Source organism: Momordica charantia, assembly GCF_013281855.1.
Source record: "Momordica charantia cultivar OHB3-1 chromosome 5 unlocalized genomic scaffold, Mcharantia_2.0 BLBB01000005.1, whole genome shotgun sequence".
Taxonomy (NCBI): Eukaryota; Viridiplantae; Streptophyta; class Magnoliopsida; order Cucurbitales; family Cucurbitaceae; genus Momordica; species Momordica charantia.
The window spans coordinates 23,345,701-23,366,419 of NW_028275163.1; the positions used below are offsets into that span (position 1 = coordinate 23,345,701).

At 33.7% G+C, this 20,719-nt stretch overlaps 3 protein-coding genes and 1 non-coding gene across 4 annotated transcripts; all 4 read right to left on the reverse strand.

The window, feature by feature from the left end:
- Positions 1-83: 83 nt before the first annotated feature.
- On the reverse strand, positions 84-3,349 carry LOC111014316 (ACT domain-containing protein ACR10). Its single transcript, XM_088124163.1, has 6 exons — positions 3,098-3,349; positions 2,703-2,921; positions 2,294-2,399; positions 1,383-1,719; positions 883-1,167; positions 84-418 (listed from the first exon to the last, which is right to left on the reverse strand). The coding sequence occupies exons 1-6, from the start codon at positions 3,249-3,251 to the stop codon at positions 281-283; spliced, it is 1,239 nt and encodes a 412-aa protein (XP_087980289.1). The 5' UTR covers positions 3,252-3,349; the 3' UTR covers positions 84-280.
- A 6,175-nt stretch (positions 3,350-9,524) lies between these two features.
- LOC111014385 (uncharacterized) lies at positions 9,525-11,522 on the reverse strand. The gene is made up of 4 exons (XM_022289091.2): positions 11,366-11,522; positions 11,219-11,296; positions 10,985-11,080; positions 9,525-9,857 (listed from the first exon to the last, which is right to left on the reverse strand). The coding sequence occupies exons 1-4, from the start codon at positions 11,366-11,368 to the stop codon at positions 9,780-9,782; spliced, it is 255 nt and encodes an 84-aa protein (XP_022144783.1). The 5' UTR covers positions 11,369-11,522; the 3' UTR covers positions 9,525-9,779.
- Positions 11,523-11,527: 5 nt separating this feature from the next.
- TRNAI-AAU (transfer RNA isoleucine (anticodon AAU)) lies at positions 11,528-11,601 on the reverse strand. The gene has a single exon. It is a non-coding gene; the product is annotated as a tRNA-Ile (tRNA).
- A 5,303-nt stretch (positions 11,602-16,904) lies between these two features.
- Positions 16,905-18,487, reverse strand: XTH32 (xyloglucan endotransglucosylase/hydrolase 32). Its single transcript, XM_022289025.2, has 4 exons — positions 18,166-18,487; positions 17,983-18,083; positions 17,649-17,866; positions 16,905-17,562 (listed from the first exon to the last, which is right to left on the reverse strand). The coding sequence occupies exons 1-4, from the start codon at positions 18,356-18,358 to the stop codon at positions 17,196-17,198; spliced, it is 879 nt and encodes a 292-aa protein (XP_022144717.2). The 5' UTR covers positions 18,359-18,487; the 3' UTR covers positions 16,905-17,195.
- Positions 18,488-20,719: the final 2,232 nt, after the last annotated feature.

The window sequence follows — 20,719 nt, forward strand, 5'->3', positions numbered from 1 at the left end:
TTGGGAAATTTTGGCAATTAGCATCGACTTATTCCTATCATTTTTTCAAGAATGTTTCTTTTCACAGTGGTCAGAGACCAACAGAACTCTAAGGCAAGTTATATATCAAGAGACTTGAATATATCAACCTGTACATAATAATTCACACGATTCTGTCCCTTCAGAATACATTGGTAACATGTTACAAGCATCAATAAGACAAGGAGGAGCCCATTTTAACCTTGAAGAGCAAGCTATATATATAGGCTAGATGAAGTACTTTCCACTTTAGATCTTCATGTTACGCCCATCCCATCAACATCTTTCGGACTCCGTCCTCGATCTTGTTCCTTGGAACTGAAGACCCAGCTCCATCATCAAGCATGACTCTGTATACTTCCCATTCTCGGTCTCCGATCACATGGCGTCTGATTTCTGCCTGGAAAACCATTCTCTTTGTAGTTAAGCTTTAATGTCATGTATAACAAAAACAAAATTTTGCTGATCGAGGAACCACTCTCATTATGTAATCCAGAGCATAAATCATTCTCGTTGTAGTTAAGCTTTAACATCATGTATAACAAAAACAAAATTTTGCTCATCAAGGAACCACCCTTATTATGTAATCCAGATGAATCGCCAAAATTGCAATTTGAAAAGCTAAAGCTCGAATCAGAGGGACCTTAGTACATCAGAAAGCAAAGAATCCACTTATTCTAAATGGAACTAAACAACCCTGGAATGTATCATAGAGGTGGTATCCTCTTCATATTTGAGCGAGCTAATTTATAACAAGCAGCTGTGAAAATACTTAAACGATGATATGAGGGTAAGGAAGGAACCAAGTATAGCAAGGATGGCATCTAAAAAGTAAACATTTTCTGTAAGTAGATTGGGAAATACCAAAAAGATGCCAATGTCAAGCAATTTGAGCGCAAGGGTGATGTCATAAAACACAAGAGGTCGACCCTTGCCAGATAACTCGGTGGGGTTTGCCACCAAGAGTTCTGTGTCAGGACCCTTGCTCAAAACAGCTACTCTGAGGGGACGAATCAGTTCCATCTGCAAGCGAGTTGACAAAGCATTCTGCTTGCTTGGGTCTACAATCTTCTTTCCATCAGCTTGCATGATGAACAAGTCAAGCTCACAGTTTCTTCTCTGCTTCTTATTAAAGCGCCCATATGAGATCTGGCTACACGATTGAGTTTAAATATTGATAACAGAACCTGAACTGATATGCAGTGCAAGAAAAGAATTTGAATCAATTCTTATCATAAAAAACGAAACAGAGGAAAGAATTAGACCCAACAAAATCGTGTACCCGTGTTTCTAATAACTGTGGTCATTCAATGATAACTTTTGAAATCAATATTACTTAGACATTGAACTGAATGATTTTATACCTGAATGTTGTAGTCCTTGAGAGTTCTCATAATGTCGTAAATAAGTCCTTTGTGATCTTGACAAACAATTTGGACTAGTGTGTGAGAAGGACTGAGCGAATTGTCTAATGTGACAGAAACATCTTTAGAAGCTAATGATCTGCTTGGTGGATTTTCATTCAACTCCAAGCTACACGATTCTTCCGCTATTTCAGATGGAAGAAGAGAAGATGCCTGTGAGCATACCATAACTTCAGGGCCAACCATTTCTATTTCACAACTTATCATTGCATCCCCCATGACATATTTCAAGTGGTCACATGTGTCCCGCTGTCTCTTTGTAGTGTGCATAAGCTCCCTAATGGAAACACAAAAATGAAAATATGTTTTCTGAAACAAGGAGAAAGGAAAGGCAGACATTAGTTTGTAGAAATTATATATATATAGATTCATGTCTAACATGAGTTGGGGCTTCTCTCTTCAAAGTCTTCATTGTACAATCAACTTTTACGGGTCCCTTATTCTGCTACAATGAAAATGATGCCACCATCCCAAAACTTTCAAACCCAACACCTTCCACCCAACCGCTCACAGGTAAAGGAAAAAATGGAGATAGAGAATAGGTGAAGAGGAAAGCTCAATCAAGAAGAGTTTGCCATACAAGATTTGTGACTACAATGTCACCTACAATTAAGGAACACCCTGCGAACACCACTGACAAGCCATACTACTAGGATTACCAAGCCCTCCACTTTCTTTTACCTTGCAAATAGCATATTGGACACAAATTGACCTACTCGAACTAATTGTGCAGGTTATACTACTCTAGCCCTCATGAAGCCATCAAGCAATTCCATATGTGTCAAACTGAATTTAATCATTGGGAACTACACAATTTACACATTACAGAAAAAGAAAGCTTGATGTTGAACCTGGGGTCAACGATGAAAAACAGGTCCATCACTCTCCCATCCGGGGTGGTAGACACTTTCACTTTCTCTATAAGAAGCTCTTGCTCGCAAAGAACCCGGGTTACATCTACAAAGAAATCGCCCTCTCCAAATAAGTGACAGACACGGCAACCAGTATAAGCCAACAGAGGAGACAAGAAGAACAATATTCCACGCTTGGTTCTTTTATTCCATTTTGGGGGGGGGGGGGGGGGGGGGGGGGGGGGGGGGGGGGGGGGGGGGGGGGGGGGGGGGGGGTCTACATTTAAGAAACAAAACTTCCAATTTACGGGTTGAATCAGGTAATCTACAGACAGTCGTATACAAAAAAGGAAGACAACATAAAGCAAAATCATATAACAAACTCAAGGGGGAAATTAGAATTACAGACCGTGTAAAAGCCCTCTTCTGTCATGGCAGCAAAACTTCAAAAGAAACATATCAGGGGGCTTCGAGGACTGCGGCTCCGGGCGGAAATATGAAAGCGTAGACGCCGAAGAACAAGAAGGGCAGACCTCCACCAACCTCTGTTTCAACAATCCCCACCTCGTCGACGAGTTTCCAGTCACCCAAAACACTACGTAGCACCATTTACCGTCGGTCGAAACATCTTCAACACGGTATTGACAAGATTCACAAGATTAGTAACACCATCACATCACTAATTAGAATAAACCAATCGAATAAACTCAATCGCCCACAATCTGTTTGATTGAAACAACGGAAGAGAAAACCAAGGACGAGGTCCGAAATCAAAGCAGGGAGATTATTCTAGGGTTTACTTACCTCCTCTTACAATGCTTAGACCAAAGAATAGAATTATGCGGCACAAGTCGCAGCCCAAACCAGTCTTATCGGGGCAATTCACAGTGATGACGGTGGGTTCATCCTCTTTCTCCGGCGGCCTCACAAGCACCACGTCGTCGTACAATAGACCCATATCCTTTGTTTTCTTCTTCTTCGTCTTCTTCCTCGTTGGTGAAGTTGTGAGATTCAGAGTTTTCCGATGGGTTCTCTGCAGAATTGCACAGAATGCAATAATCCAGAATTTTATTTTATTTTATTTTTTTCATCAGTTTCGCCTGTTCTTTGACTCAAATGCCCTTCACAACTTCAAAAATTCCATCTCCTGAATCAATTTTACTATGGTGTCAAACTGAAATCATAATCTAAATAAATAAATAGAAATAGCTTCAAAAATATTACGTTTGATTACAAATTTGATCTGGATTGAGTTACATGATTGTATCCATTTAATCTCATTATTTAAAAAAATTTTAAAAACTCCCCACTTTTAACTCTTTTTTTTTTCTGATTTCAATACACGTAGATTTGAACTTGCAATCTTTTATTAAATATACCACTTGGACTTGTATTTAATAAATCTCAATCATTTAATTAGGTGATGGTGATGTAGTTAGGAAAATTGGGATTTTTTACTCCATTTTATAATCAATTAGGATTTTTTATCTCTAAACAAAATTATTCGTGACCTCTTAAAAAGAAAAAACAAAATTGCATGAATTCCAATGGATAGCACCATCCCGATTGCATAAACTTTTTTTTTTTAAATTATATTGGGCATTTATGGAATCTTTGCTCAGTTTATACAAATTCATTATTCAAATTAAAAAAATTGAGATTCTTTCTCATATTAGATTCAAATTAGAGGTCGACCCTGGGTTTAAGGTGAGAGAGGGGTGCGATAATCAAGATGGGGAGAATTTTGCTTTTTAAGAAAAAAATGAGGATATCTCGATAATTTTACAGAGACAAAATGTGGGTGAGGGGTCACGAATAAAGATTAAGAAGGGTTAAAAATCCTAATTGATTATAAAATAGGGTCAAAGACCACAATTTCTTGCTAGATGTTAAGTGAATATGTAATTTTCCAATAATATAGCCAGCGTTTCACTTAAGCGTTTAATAGATAAAATGAATAACACAATAAAATAGAAGGTTTCGAATTCGAAATATTTTTCTAACATAGAGACTAAATAAATTCAACATTAAAACTTTTTGATTTGCATATATGTATTTCTTAATTGTTTTCCTCCGTTCAAAATCTAAGTTAAATTTTTGAAAATTAAAAGATAAATATATTTTTTCTATAAGGAAGTTTTTATTTTTATTTTTTTAAAATTTGGCTAAGAAGTTTGTTTCAACAAAAAAAAAACAACAACCAAAAATAAAAGTATGAGTAAACAAACAATTTTCATCCAACTTATAATTAATAATTAATTCGTGCCCGATTCTAACCAAAGTTTAAGGAGAGATGGAATCCCCAAAAGTTTTTGGGAAGATATTTACTTAAAAAATCTTATATAAGGATGTGCATTATTGTAGGAAAAAAAAAACATGGAGGAATCATAATATTATAGTTGTGGAATTATGTTTTGTTATGAACAGAGAAAAGCAAACAAGACGACAAAAGGCAGAACAGCTAAAAAGAGATTTTTTTTTTTTAAGAGACAAATATAATATAATATATAAAATAATTAAAAGTTTTTTAAAGCTACTTGCCGCAAATTGCTTGTGAGGTGCCAACCAAATTCTTTCTTCTTTCGTTTCTTCCTTCCATATCTAAGGAGTTCAAAATTTGAAATTTAAATCTCTAAAAATAATAAATATTTGTATTTGAATAATTAGTAGAATTAAAAGATAGGTTTGTTTTGCCGATTTTATTCTTAATAAACCATTGGAAATGACAAACATTTGTGAACCAAAATGCATGACTTTTATCTTACATAAAAGAAGGAGAAGAGTATGTAAGACAAACTCTTTTAGTAGCTCGTAAAAGATATTAGCTAAGATATCTTCTTACACGCACGTCATGCTATCTGTCTGGATTGATTGAAATGAATAAGGAAAACACGAGTGCTTAAAGCCAACTTTATTCCACAAAGCCAACGAAATTGGAAAGTATTTATTTGATAGTTATGTGTTGTTTCTTATTTGTTGGAGATTGAGAATCATATTGGAAGAAGAAAATGAACATGCATTCAAAATATGATCTATCGAAGAAAAAAAAAAGCCTTTGAGAACTTATCCTTATCTTGTTATTTGTAAAATTTTTGTATTTCACAGCGTAAGAGATATATGTTATTCCCAAATAAATATATTTGATATTAGCAAGTTCCGATGCTAGATATCAATGGATGATAGTTCACATCTAAATTAACCAATTAGATGAAACACAATAATGTCAATTAAATATGTAAAATTTTGATGAGACGAAAATAAGTGACCAAAAATAATGTTATGGTTACTTCTAAAGTGGGAGCATCCATTCAAATTCTTGATGAGTTCACTAAGTGAACCAATTTTTGCCAGTAAGGGTTTCTGAAATACCATATTGATTTAGAACTTAGATTATAATCCTAAGCTTTTTTCTCATTATCTTTTTAAAATAAAATACTTACTTTAGGTTCAATTCAAAGGGGGAAATTCTTGTTTGGACCTTGCCCAAAATTGGGTTTCTTTGGAATGGAAAAAGTGATGGGTCTTTTCCATTAAATTCTTCATGGGCAATTATAATGCAAAGAGAGAGCGTATTGGGGACTTGGTGTAGACTCAATAATTTACTTGGTCGATACCAAGGTTGGTTCGACACTGTTCTAGTTTCTTGTTTCTAATTTTTTAAAAACATATGTATTTAGTAATAGTTATCGAACAATAATTTTATTTATTGGGAAGAAAAAAAATAATAAACAAGAAATAATAATAATTTTCATTTTTGACTAATTAATCAAATCAAGAATCTACTAAAGTGTGAATGAAAAAAGCAGAATCACATCCCATTGACATTGGGATAAGAATCTCCTCACCAACTTGACTCTTGTTGGATTCCACTATTACCCTCCACTCTCTATAAAGAGAAATTAATTGATTGGCTTACAAAAAAAAAAATAGCATATTATTAATGTGAAATGAGCTACAACTTTGTTTGGCATTATGGTAATGGACAACTTTGATCTCTTGCTTGGTTGGCTTTTGGCTATGGCCTTTAATTTCAGCCTCTTCCTTCAACCATTTTTAAAGCATTTAGTTTTTAACTTTATGTATTAATTTAACCCACTTGTAATTAACTATGTCATTATCAATTAGACAAATAATAAATACTAGTTATTTGCCCACTTGCATAGTTGTGTTGGATACCAGTGACAAGATTTCAAAATCATATAATGAAATTACCTTCAAATATTAAAACCGTACCTTTGAAAAAGTTACGACGGTAGAGCACTCATTTGATGGTGCGCTTGCCACTAGATATGCATGCCTTCGATAACTATCTCATTTACACTTGACTTTCCTATATTATCATGCGTTAGATCTCATCGGTATATTAGAAATAGGCTCATTAAACACCCCATAAAAACAGACATGTACCTAGGTTAACTAGTCAAAATATTGTTACCTCCCTAATAGTCGAAGCTTCAAATCAGCCTCTACTTCGTATTCGAATCAACTTTTAACTTGTCTTTTTATCGATCTCTTAGGAGACTTACACGCTATAAAAAAAAAACCATCATTTTTCTTAACTCATCGATGTTGATATAAGGTCAGAATTCTAGTTCATATGCTACATAAATACTTTGTATGTTTGTATGTAGGGTTTATGGTGGGTGATTTTAGTAATATCCACTTGTAAGATAGATCTATAGAGAGAGGTCAACCAATGGTGCCCTTGTGGCTGTGATTTGAATAAAAAAGGTTGCTTTCTTCACCACCACTTGGCCAAGTCTCTGGCTGCCAAAAAAAAGTGGTCTATAGAAAAAAAAATGCAATCACACTCTCGTAATCCCCTTTTTCTTTCTTCTTTTATTGGAGTGTTGTAATTTTGTAAATAGGTTATGAGTATCACATCTCTTTTAACCTTTTGTCGGGTCTTGGTGCAGTTTAGATTTATTAAGTTGAGCATATATTTAATAGGTAGGTTGGATTTACTAAACTCACAAAAATTACTTTTAAAAATCCAACATATAAGTGTAAAATCATTATTTATAGTCAACATGAACTTAGCTCGGAGATAGTTGACATCTGTCTCTAACCAATCAAGAGGTATTGAGTTCGAATCTCTCATCCCACTTGTTACATCCAAAAAAAGACACTCGAAGGTCCGATTGTCAAACCGAGTATAGCTCAGCGACAATTGGTATATACATCCAACCAAAAGGTTGTGAGTTCGAATCCCTTCCCCAACATGTTGTACTAAAAAAAATCATCATGGGATTGACCTATAGATGGTAAAAGGGTTAGAAGAAATATTTTCAAAACATAGATTTAATATCTTACTAGTTTTCTTGACAGTATCTTTTTTCTTTTTTAAAAAAGAAGAAATAAAAAATGATAAAAATAAGAAACATAAACATCATCAAATGACACTAAAAGGTAAGATTTCAAATGGTCATTAGTTTGATATTCTTAGAGCATTGAAAATGGTCAATAATTGTAAATAGATGGTGGTACTCCATCCGGATCTTGAATTTAAATCTTCACCTCTATTTGAAAAAAGACATAGCAATGAACTTAGCACCAAAAAAAAAAAAAGAAAGATTATTGAAGGGCATTATTGGGTAGTTGATGTCAATTTAAAAATGAAGGGTTGGAATGAGTTTGAACCCAACCAAGATATTGACATTAATGACAACACTGCCCTTCCATTTCCACACCACTTTTTATTCTACTAAATTTTCCAACACCAAAGTCTTCAACTGTCTCTCTTCTCGTCGATTTAAAAACTATAATTTAAAATTTTTCATTAATATCTCTATATATTAAAACTTCCTAAATTAATATTCATATAGGTAGCAAAAAATAAAATAACATCTAGAAATTTGAATCTCCAACTTTTTTTTTTTTTTTGAAAAATATGTCTTAACTTGAACTATGTTCAAATTGACATATAATAGAAACGATTTGATACGAGTATCATAATTTAATATTTTATTTTCGACCGATAGGTGAAACATGAATTTGTGTCAGGTGAGATCGGGGCTAGTTTAATATTAGATTGTAAGTTATAATATTGACTCCTAAGTTATTGTAGTCGTAGGTAACTAAAATTAAACACTCCACTGTACTTATATTTCAGCTATATTTAGATACCACTGCAAAATGTCATACCAGATTTCATTTTTATGTTTAAATTATTAATTAACATTTTAATAACAATATTAACTTTATCAAAACTCATTACCAACTAATCCTTTGGCCCAAAAAGAAAAACTAAGAAAATATCTCTAGCCACTAAAAAAATACCAAGAATCTATTACCCTAATAAATCAGTAATTACTAGGACAATATACAATATTGATTAATAAAACTAACAATATGAAATTGTTGAATGACATTACACACACATATAATAGAAAACATTGAGAAAATCAAGAAAACTAGCTTGCATCTATTATCACTATGTACAATAATAGCATTTTAATCTGATAATCACATGTAACAATAAGATCTATATCATGATTTTCTCATGAATCAAGTGGAAGAATTTAGAGGTGAGAATTCTGAGGCATTAAGTTGAATTTATGGTCAGTTTGGTCATGAAGAACTTTTGTTTCTTCTTTTGCTGTACCAACATTGCTCCTCTAGACTCAGAAAACTCATAGTTACCTCCCCCCTCTACCATTTTTTTACTTCTGAAATTCTCAAAATCCTATTTCTTCTCCCATTATCCTATTTTTTCCCATCATGATTTGGATTTAAATACGGTCCCTAACTTTTGATTTTGGTTCATTCCTATCTTTAAATTTTCATTTTATCCATGCATTTTCAACTTTAGTTCATTTTAATTATTTTCAAAATGTTTGTTTTAAAAATACAAAGACTAAAATGGACGTTTTGAATATAACCATTTTATGATTCTTAGTCCTACAGTTGGCAAGAAGCTTAGTACAATACTATTTAAGTATTTGTCCCTACTTTAGAAACTAACATCTTCTTTTGGAATTCAAAAGACATATTTTGTGAAATATTAGAATGCTGGCAATATTTAACCACCTATACTTATACAATCAATTCAATGGGCCATATACATTTTTAGAAAGAGGGAAAAGACAACACATAACTTTGTCAGCTTGCTCCAAGAACTTGACAACGTTAACATGAAGGCAGACTAGGCCTAAGTTCTTTTGGGAACCATTTTTAGGCTAATTTCATCTTTTTCCACAGCATTAATTAACTACACAGAAGAGAAAAAACATATTCAACCAATCCAGCTAGATTATTCAGAAAGCATACCAATGACAAAATGAACTGTATTCATGTTATCCAGAAAGCATGTATTGACAAAATGAACTGTAGTGATGGTATTAGTGACGAGAGTTTTAATGTTTCTTTCCTGACCGATTGGGAATCATAGCTTCTTAAAATCGACAGCGCCCACTGATTTCAGAGCCACACACATCTGTCGGTCTTGATGACAGTTGACAGGTATGTACAACAGGAAATTCCAGATTCAGTCTTCCTTCGTATCCACGGCATCCACTGCTTTCGGAAGTGGGTGTTGCTGACCAGCTTGAGGTTCTAACTCCACCTGTAAAGAAAAAGCTTGCTTCAACCAAGTCAGAGAAGCAAAAGATAGGTGGAGGGCACCCACAAATCTGTTGTTACGAGGCAACATACAAAATACAACTACAAATACAGATACAGATATGTATCTCGTTTCACATAAGAAAATAAAAACACATATTATTATAATGTCAATCTTATGCTTAGGGTCGTATGCATCTCTGACGTCTTCTGTAGCTAGAGTATATGCATAATACATTATGATTTGGGATCATGATATCATTTTCAGTTTAAGGTAGAGTCTGATGGGAGAGAAAAATCGCTGGATGTCATCAAATTTGAAGGGAGCAATCTCCAAATAATTTGTTCAAAAACTTGAAAAAAAAAAAAAAAGCGAGGTCCTAAAAACCCGTTATTCTCTTTTCCAAAAACTACGTTTTAAGTTAGAACTCAAGAAAACAGATTTACAACCTACAAAATTGACCTGCTGAAGTAAAGGCGTTGCTCCTTTTGAAACTACTTACCATTGCAAAACACTGACCACAAGCACCTAATCAACGCACATGATCTATTTCCAATATCTTAAAGGAACTCCCTCATCTTGTAAACATGAATCTCTCTTTACCTTTCAAAGAAAATTTGAAATTCTTCCATTACCCTAAATCAGAAGTCGTTAGAAGTTCCTTAATTAGTTTAGAAAACTACGTAGAAACAAGCCAACATGAAGATTCACGGATCAAAGTTGATGCTTCTTCAAAACATTCACAAATCATTTATTCCCAATTTCTGAAGAGCACGCATTCCCAACTCCCCTTGTCACAAGAAGTAACTAGGCAAAACCCTGTTAAAGCTCCTCAGTATGCCCAGACTATTGAAATGGCTTCAGCGGAAATAACTAATAAAATACAGCAGGTTTTGGAACTCCTTCATTGTTTTCAAAACCTAGCGTAGCTAGCAACAAGCATCCAGTCCATTAGAAGATTTATGATTCCAAATTGAAACTTCTGCACACATAATTTATTTCCAGTTTCTCAACAAAAAGTTCATCTGATCCCCTCATAACTCCTCGGCAAGCCCAAACTTATCGCAATAGCTTCTTCAGAAGACAATTAGAAGATACAAATGAAATAAAAGCGATAGCAGATAACTCACATTTCCATTTTGTTTTGCAGCAGGGCGATAGGGACAAGCCGGTGGTACCCTTTCCGGTTTTCTATACTCCCAGCCAAAAAGTCCATAAATTTTTCCCTGAAAGAAAATTCAAGAAACACAAAAGAAAAGGGGGGCGAAAACAGCGAATTGGGACGATTATTAACGAAATTCCATTCAATAGCACAGAAAACTCGAAATCTTTAAGAGATAGAGAGATAAATCACGTTGGCATACCATAATTAAGTAGAACAGAACCGGCAGGGCGTTGACGACTGGAATGAGAAACAGAGGCAATAGACACGCCAAGCAAACCTAATCAAAAGAAAAAACAAGCGTAAAAGATCAATTTAGCAACCTGGTGCAAGAAATTTAGGGATTTACCATTTTGGAGTCGATTTGCCAAAAGATTGAAGAAGACGATCGCAAATCTGACGAACCGGCGGACCCCTTGATGAATCTGAATCAATCTGAGTCAAGGAGATGAAAATCAAAACCGTCAATATTAATGAAACGAGAAAAAGAAAGGAAAAAAAATAAAAAAAATGGCCCATGCAGGTCTCGAACCTGCGACCTTCGCGTTATTAGCACGACGCTCTAACCAACTGAGCTAATAGGCCGTTTGATGATAAGTACATATTTTATTTTATTTGTTTCTTGTTTGTTTAATATGAATCATAGTGTTATACCATAATTTCTCCTCACCATTATTTTAACTCGTTTTTAATCCTCTTATTTTATGAATTGATATACAAAATTTTTATATTTTGTATTTAATATCAAAATTGTCCAAGAGCAACTTAATTCAACATCATAATATAAATTTCTTCATTAATTCCAGTGAGATTGAGCATCATGACTTTTTTTTTTCATTTTCTATTGCAGCCAAAAGGTCTCTTAGGTGTCAATTTCTAAAGTTTGTTGTTAGTGAAAATTACAACAGCTCGAGAAAGTAAACAACGGATACTAACTGAAGTATGCGACAGAGTTAACGTTGAACTAACTTGTTTGTCAATCAAGTTGTTGGATGATTATAACAACCGTATTTGGGGCGGATATGGGGTCCTTTATATTTGATATTCGTTCTTTAGTTTTTTGTATTTCTCATTTCTCTTTTCTTCACGATGATAGACATCTAAACTTCTTAGTTTACACATTTTTTCAATTAGAGTCGCATTCGTTTACTTCTCTCCAAAGATAAAAGGATATTTGTGCCACATCATTGTTTGTTTCTCAAAACTAATGAAATTTCTCTTTCCAAAAAATCCTTTTTCAACAAATCATTGAAGATTGTGATAATTGATCATATGATCCCATATCTCTCTCAAGGATTGGTAATTCATCCACAAAACAACACAACACAAACAAGATAGGGTTGGAACTATAAGAAAAATGACAAACTATATAAAAGCAAAAGCTCCCATCATGTGTGTTGTGTTGAGTTAAAATGGTTATAGCTCAAACTCAAACCTTTGGACAAGACTAGTCATATATAATGGGCTGTAGTGTCCCCTCCTCTGCCAAAGCCCACCACTCAAAAAAGCCCTTTGCTTTTCCAATTCTATGGTGTTTTTTTCCTTTGGGGGGAATTTCCATTCACAGAAAGATTTCTGGCTTTTGGACACATGGGTCTTCATGTTCTTCTTCAACAGAAGATTTAGAGGGAGAGATTTTATGCCAAAACCCTTATCCATGGCCATGGGCCCTTGTTCTGTCATCCCAATGCCCACCCCAAATTATTTCTACTGCTGTCCTCTCCTCTGCGGCCACTCCTTATGATAACAATAGGGCTCATTCATAAAACTCAATAATGACATTTTTATTCATAAAGCTTTTGTTGGCCATTCAAGACTTTATACTTCGACCATCTCACCTTTTCATTTCTTGACATTCTCTTAATTAAAACCCATTTGTAAGGTTATAATCTTTTGCATAACCCTCCAAAGATATTTGCATTTTGTACAGTGGAAGTTGAATTTATGCGACATATGCATTAAAAATAATAATATACCATAACTCAACCTTGAGCTCAAGTATTTGAGTTTAATGATAGTTTAATATGGTATTATAGTAGGTCTTAAATTTAAATACCTATGTATCATCCTCTTATTCCTAATTCATATTATCACGGTGATAGTTTGAGTGAGACTTTTGAGATGATGATAAATGTTTTCCGCCAATTAAAACAACTTTTGAAAATCATCCTAACTTAAAAGGTTTATGTAAAAGTAATCACTTTTGAAAATCATCCTGACTTAAAGGTTTATGTAAAAGTACTTAATTAGTAATTCTGTAACTCAAGAACGCTTTTTTTATATCCAAAAGTCTGTCTCAAACTCACTAGTTTAACCTTGTGTTTGGGCAGGCCTGAACTTTACAACTTAAAAGCCAAAACATCTTTCAATATTTGAAAGCAAAATTTGCAGAATAATGATAAAAGGAAAAAGCTTAGCCCACCACATTCCACATGGTGGGAAGGCAGACATGTTTGTTTGGGAGAAGTGGAAGCTGCCAGATGAAGCTTTTAAACATATTGGAATTTGGCATCTCTGCCATATTTTCTAAGCTCAAAAACAAAACAAAAAAATATTCTAAAAGATGAAGAAAGAGAAGGAATTGGACAATGGCTCATCAATCTTGGTTTGGAAACACTCCAATTAATGTAATGGTTAAAGAATAATATCCCTAACTTTTGGACCCATTTTATGCACCATCATTTGTAAGATAATGGAGGGGTGTGCCCAATTTTTGTTGTGTTTCTTCTCCTTCTTTTTATATTGCATTATTGTTTGTCAAAAGGGGCATCTGTAAAATGGTGAGTTTTATTGGCAAAGAAAGAGACAGGCTTTCTTGTGTTCAAAATCAAGTTTTTATCTGTTTTCTTGTGCATTTTTTTCCTCACTACTCTTAATGTATTTTCTTCTCTTGTAGTTGAGTTTTTAATGTATATATTTTGGGTTTTTTTTGCTTTGGTGGGATTTTGAAATGTGGGTCTCACTGCCCTTTGTCTCTAATCTAAAGTTTGAAAAAGGGGTGTTTTCACAGATTGACACAACAAATTGACAGTTGATGTGAAGGACATAGATCATTATATATTATAATTAAACTCCTTTTAATTTACCATACATGTTAAGTTAAGGATTGTAAAATGATTGTCCAAAAATTATGGATGATTAGAATAGTTGATTGATGGGTTTCTTGACCGTTGGGATGAGAGTAGAGTTATGCAAAACCCTTATTTTGACAGCTTGTGCATGAACAAGTGTTTTTTTCCCAAATGTAATGGAGACAGAGGAGATTGAACCTTTAAACCTCTGAGAAATGAGCGGAGTAAGATGTCTTAGCTTAATCGTTGAGTTTCGCTACGTTGGTCATTCAATTCCTATTAATAATATTATAGTTTGTATGAATTAATGCTGAGGTGGTTAAGACGAGATTAGGAGTGAAACAAACACTCTTTTTTAGGGACAAAATTTTACATTTTATTTTATATTTGTATAATATATATACTTTTTTTTATTCTAAAAATTTTGGAGGAAAATTAGAAAGAACTTTAAAATCCGAATGTTTTTATATAATTTTCTTAATCGAGTCTATATCTTCCTTTCTTTTTTTCTTTTTTTTTTTACTACTCCTGCTATGGTCATGCATGCCTTCAATGTCATATTTTGTGTATGTGTATAGATGACTTTACACATACGACTATAGACGATGATCGTACTTAATTAATCACATAATATCCATTCTGAAGATAAATCATTAGTATGTTGTAACTTTCTGTCACAATTTTGTTGGAATTGCGATGAGTACAAACAAGGATTGATCCATAATGTATGCGTGAGAACAATTATCTTTATTGGTGTGAACTTTTTGTTGGTGAAATTAAAAGCAAAGCTTAGGATCAACATTTCATAAAATTAATTTTCGCTAATTCTTTTTCCATAGTCTCTTGTCTTTATGACTAATTTAATAAGTGGGAAACACTAATTTTGGTTCATGCATGCTTTTAATCTAATCTAAAAAGGAAACATGAAAAACATATTGCGACAGAACTTGATTTGTGATCTAAAAAAAGTATATAAAAAGTAATATTCAAACATTGAAATAGAATTAGAGTTTTATTTAGACTAAACATAGACACGATCTCTATTCTTTACTCATTTCTCCGTTTGTTCCTCGATCTTTAAAATTCTCAATTTGACCTTGAATTTATTAAACTTTTTCAATTAGGTCCTTTTAAAAAAATTAATTTGTCAACAAAAAGTTGATAAATCATTGAATTGTTGTTTTACTAACCTATAATAACATGTCACTCAAATGTTATTTGACACATAAAATTCAATCTCATTGCAAAATCCTAACCCATCAATAAATTAACAAAATTCATTTTTTCTCATGTGACGACATATTGGCATATTCAAATACATTAATAAAACAATACTTTTTTTAATACAACAAATTTTGTGATGAGGTTCGAAGACCTCAAAAGATAAAACAATAGTTTAATGACACGTCAGTTTATGTCAATAGATTTGAACAATTTTTTTTTAAGCTAAGAACCTAGTTGAGATATTTAATACATTAGGAGCAAAACTAACAAAATATATATATATATATATATATATATATATATACACATACTCGAATACTTATAAAAGTTCGAATTTTCGTACACCCATGTTGTAGAACTCAAAAAAAAAAATATAATAATTATCTAAATTATTTATAAAAGAATAGAGCAAATAATAGAGCACGAAAAAAAAGTGACATTATTTGAAAACATATAACACGTCTTAGATTTCGGTTTTTAGTTTTCTTTTTTAACTCGTATTCAAAAGTAGTTTTCTTTTTCTTTCCTTCTCTTTTAAGAAATTTATGTTAGTCATTTGTCAAATTATTGTATATATTTATATTCATTATTCATTTAAAAGAATTTCTGGTTTAGCTAAACTCATGTTTTTAATTCTAAATTAAATAGAATCTAAATTAAAATTTATGTATATATAACAATTTGGGTCATTTCTTTCACCAATGGTAAAAGTAAAAAACATGAGCTTCTAAGTTACCAATATAATAAGGTCAAATCCCCTGTATTCAATAAAAGAAAAAAAGAAATCCCCTATACTTTTTCCATCTCAATAATAGGCTTCACCTTTCTCTGCCAATCAATAATTGATGCATATTGCTATCAGAAAACAAAAAATAAGGAAATAATTTATGCATATTTTTCAATGTCCTGCAATATTACAATGCCCATTATTGATTTTTTTTCCTCCAAATTTTATTTCTTTAGGCTGTGAAGTTTGGACCATAACCTTTTTTTGGAATTCACTAACCTATATTTCTTGAATTAATCAAAAAAAGTAAACTTGCAATAAATTATAGAACATCAATATAAACAGTAGAAAAATAAAAACACAGTTCCTATAATTTTCTTTGTTTTATTATAAAATCAAACAGATTATGTCAAGTTACACTTTTAGCCCCCTAAAGCTTAAATTTGCTTTTTTTTTTTTATCTAGTTCTTTGAATTTATAGTCTTAATACTAAAAGTGAGTTTGAGATAATTTTTTTTAGCTAAACATTAATTCAATTCTTATTCTAAAAGGCACTTTATTTGATTTTCAAGATGTTTATAGAGTTCGTAAAAAATGAAAAAAATCACTTTTTACTATGTAATTCAAATAATATAAAAGAAAAAAACTTTGAAAAGTGCTTCTATCCTCTCGAAAATAATATCAAAACTCATTAATGACCATAACTTGAGCATAGTTCAACTGATTAAGTTATCTATCTCTAACGAAAAATGCGGTTCAAATTCTTACTTCCACATGTTGTACTAACAATTAATGGGAGACCTCGTTCTTACTCGATGAAATGACGACAAAAAAGGAAAGCCCATTAGCCATTAAACTCCATAAAATAAACAGAAAAACACCACACAATATTTCATTTATTTTTCTTGGCTTAAAAATACATCATTTTCCTCTTCTTTTTTCTCTCTTTTTGTTTTTTGGTTTTTTTTTCTTTTTTCTAATCTTCACCTGTTGGAGATTTGGTCAACAATTCTCGTATCTGTTCCCTTTCTGTGCCATTTCGGGACCCAACAACACCCTCTTCAAAATAAAATTCCAACCCAATAAATCCAACAAAAAAAAAAGAAAGTAAAAATTTAATGCATGGGGAAATCAACAGTACCCAAATTTCCCCTTCTCTAATGCCAACACTCCGGTGTTAAAGAATGGTCTCTCTTATTATCCCAACAATAGTTATAAACCAAGTGCCGGCTCTGCACCCATCTCATCGCGTTCCTCTGCTGCCTCGTCAGCCCCCCCGACCGGAACGGCGACGCCGACACCGGCCGGCACCTCGCCGGCGAGTACGCTGAACAACCCCCCGCTTTGAAATTCCTGTACTTCGCCACAAATGGCTGGTACCTGTAATCGGCTCTGTATTTTCCGTCTTCTGTTGCCCACGACGAAGCATCCCATATCGAACCGTACAGCCACATTGGCCTCAGCGGGAACGTCGCCGCGCTCTTCCTTGGGTACCTCCTTATGGGTATGTCGTCCACGAGAAATCTGAAAAACAGAGGAAAAAACAGAGCAGCCATATTGAAATCTGAAAACAGAGCACCCAGATTGATAATTGTGGGTAATTTGCGTACATGATTTCGTTTGGGCTCCAGAGAATGGCGTAGTGATGGAAATCTTTGGTGGGATCGAACCAGAGGTTGAATTTCATCTCTCGGCCGATGATTCGTCCGTCTCCACTTCCTCTGATGTACACATTGGTCTGTAATGTGTACGGCTTCCCGAATGTCGTCCCCAGGAACTCGATGTCGACCTCGTCGTGGAACCCCGGGTGAGCCTCATTGTTCGAGAGCTGCCGTTCATCAGAAGTTAGGTTACCATTCAACTCAAAAGCGCATTAGAGAGAGATGTCATTAGACTTTAAAAACTTAGGTTGATGGATTACGGTGGATAGATGAGTGACTTTACATAGAATGCAGTGATGACACCTGCAGTGTATCCGGGTTGAAGCTTGATAGAGGCACCGAAGTAGCCGGATCGGAATGGGCGAACGGACTTGAACCCACTTCCTAATTTGCGAAAGGCGCTCAACAAGTGACTTTCAATATTAACTGAGAAGAAATGACATAGTTAAAAATTTTGCTCTGATACCTGAAGAGCGATCAAGCCATATCGAGAGAGTGTTTTGGTCGAATCTTTGGTGTTGGGGTCCCCAGAGGTTTCGGAATCCTCGGTAAAAGTCAATGTTTCGGAAGCGGGTGCTCGGCCAGAAACCGGGGGACGGGGGCCACTCGGCGGTGGCAGCGAGTGGCATTAGGAAGAGGAGGAGGTGGAGGAGGGCCATGGAGGAGAGGGAAGTGGAAGAAGAAACTGACAGTGTGGTTTTTATGGATGTGTAAATGCAGGGTGAGAGAGAAAGAAGAGAAAGAAAGGGAAGGGGAAATGAAATGAAATGAAATCAAAGTGTAGGGAGAAAACAGAGCATGGGAGATGAATAAATAAGATTTTTTGCTTTATTGGGACCCATAATTACTTTTTTACCCAATTGGGGTTGAAAAAACAAAATCAGAATTCCTCTATTGAATTCAGCACATTTAATGGGGATCTGAATATTGTGTAATAAAGAAATTTAGAGAGAAAAAAAAAGTGTTTTTTACCATGTTAATTTGAGAATGAAAGTTGTATTGAACAACTTTTTCTATTTGTAAAAAAATTCAAGATCTCAAAAAATGAGAGAGAGTTAAGCTACATAAACCAAAAATACATATGATTCATAAAAGCAGCATCGGAACTAAGAAATATATTAGATGAAAAAATCAAAGTCATTTGAAATGATTTAGTTCATTAGTTCAAGAATAATCAAATCAAATGATTGTATTGAATTGTGTTGTACTAAGTTTAATCCCATTCTCCCGATATCAAAATATGATTTTCTTATAAGCTATTTATCTCAATTATTAAAATAAAAAGTTTTGGCATCGAATCATATCAAATCAAAATAGAAAAAATACATTATATTATATGGTTTTATGTTAATTTATCACCGCCACTCGAGTCAAAATAAAAATCATCTAAAAAATTTGTTAGGTTATGAGAAAGAAAAAAATACTTGAGTCCTAACTCTTTTAACTCCTATTTTGTACTCTTTAGAATTTATATGAAGCACGTAATGAGTTACTCGAGTATTGACGGTTTTTAATTTAATGACAGTCAACATCTACATTTTTCTATGTTATTTGTCAAGAATGTAACGTCAATAAGCACCTCACGAAAACAAAATGCGGATGCCAAAATAGAAGATCTATTTCCTTCCTCATCTCAACCATCTTCCTTCCCTCACTTTAATGACAAAACATGTAACTCTCGTTGTGAAAAAAATTTGAAAAGAGAGGGTAGATGGCTTTGCTTTTATTGTCATTTTCTCCTCTCTCTCTTAAAAAAAACTCATTCCCTCGTTGAAAGCTACTTTTCTTCCACTATTCCTCTTGCCCACAAAGAATGAAAAAAAAACTAAATTTATCATAATAGACCAGTTTTCTACCAGGAGGGAATGATTTGAACATTTGACCTTTTGATAGAGAATGTTAAGAATGAATAAACCACTACTCAACTCAAAAACTGGAAATCATAATAAATAGGGAGGTAACAACAATGCAGGAGTTTGAACACAGGACCTCCAACTCTGATACCATATCAATATTTATGGGATTATCTCAAAACCAATTGACGATAAGATGAATAGCTCATGTCTATTATAAACTATTATAAGGTCTCTTTTCTTTTCAATGTGAGGTTCCTTTTCTTTTCAATGTGGGATCTTTAACATCGTGGTATCAGAGCGCAACACGCTCAAAAGAGCATCCGATCAAAAAAAGGGATCTGGCCAAGATCGATGAGTCAAAAGAGCCACGATCTTGAGAGAGCATATTAAAGATATGCCACATTGGAAAGAAGAGGGACCTAACAAGGGTCTATAATAAACATGAGCTACTTCCCTCATTCCCTTAATTGTTAATTAATTTTTAGATGAAACCTCATGAATATTGATAAAACAATGACGATCTGTGTATACATAGTGTGTTCCTTGCAACGCGCGTTCAATCATTTAATTCTTACCAATCAAATACAAAAACGAAAAAAGAATGGAATCACAAACCCGAGTGCATATGAAGTATAAATAAAGTTATTCCTATTTTGTTATTAAGAGACAAAATAAAAATAAAATGGGGAAGGACATGAAAGTTGTGAAAGTGATGAGTTTAGTAGTTAATGTCATTCTTGCCCAAACACATCTTTAACCGCATACAGTTAGTTGGGTTTTACCGTTTTTTCTGCCCTTTCCTTTTCATTTTTATCCAAAAGGGGTAAAAAGAAATTCCCGTCTGACACTCACAGGGGAGGTAAAACAAAGGACGTGGGCCCGCGTCTTATATAGTCAAGTTTTGCTTTTATTTTTTTATCCCATCAATACTGTGGGCCCCAACACGCGGCATCTTGATCGGGCGGGCCCCACTTCTGATCTTCTTGACTGTGGGAGTAACACTGTAACTAAAATGGAGTCTCGTGTACCCTATCATTTTTCATTATAAGGTATGGACAGGACACAAATCTTTCTTGTCACTAAAAAGGTAACGAATATTATCATCATAGCTTATGATTTTAGATTCGGTAAATTAGGATATTATATTAATGTTAATTGTCCTTG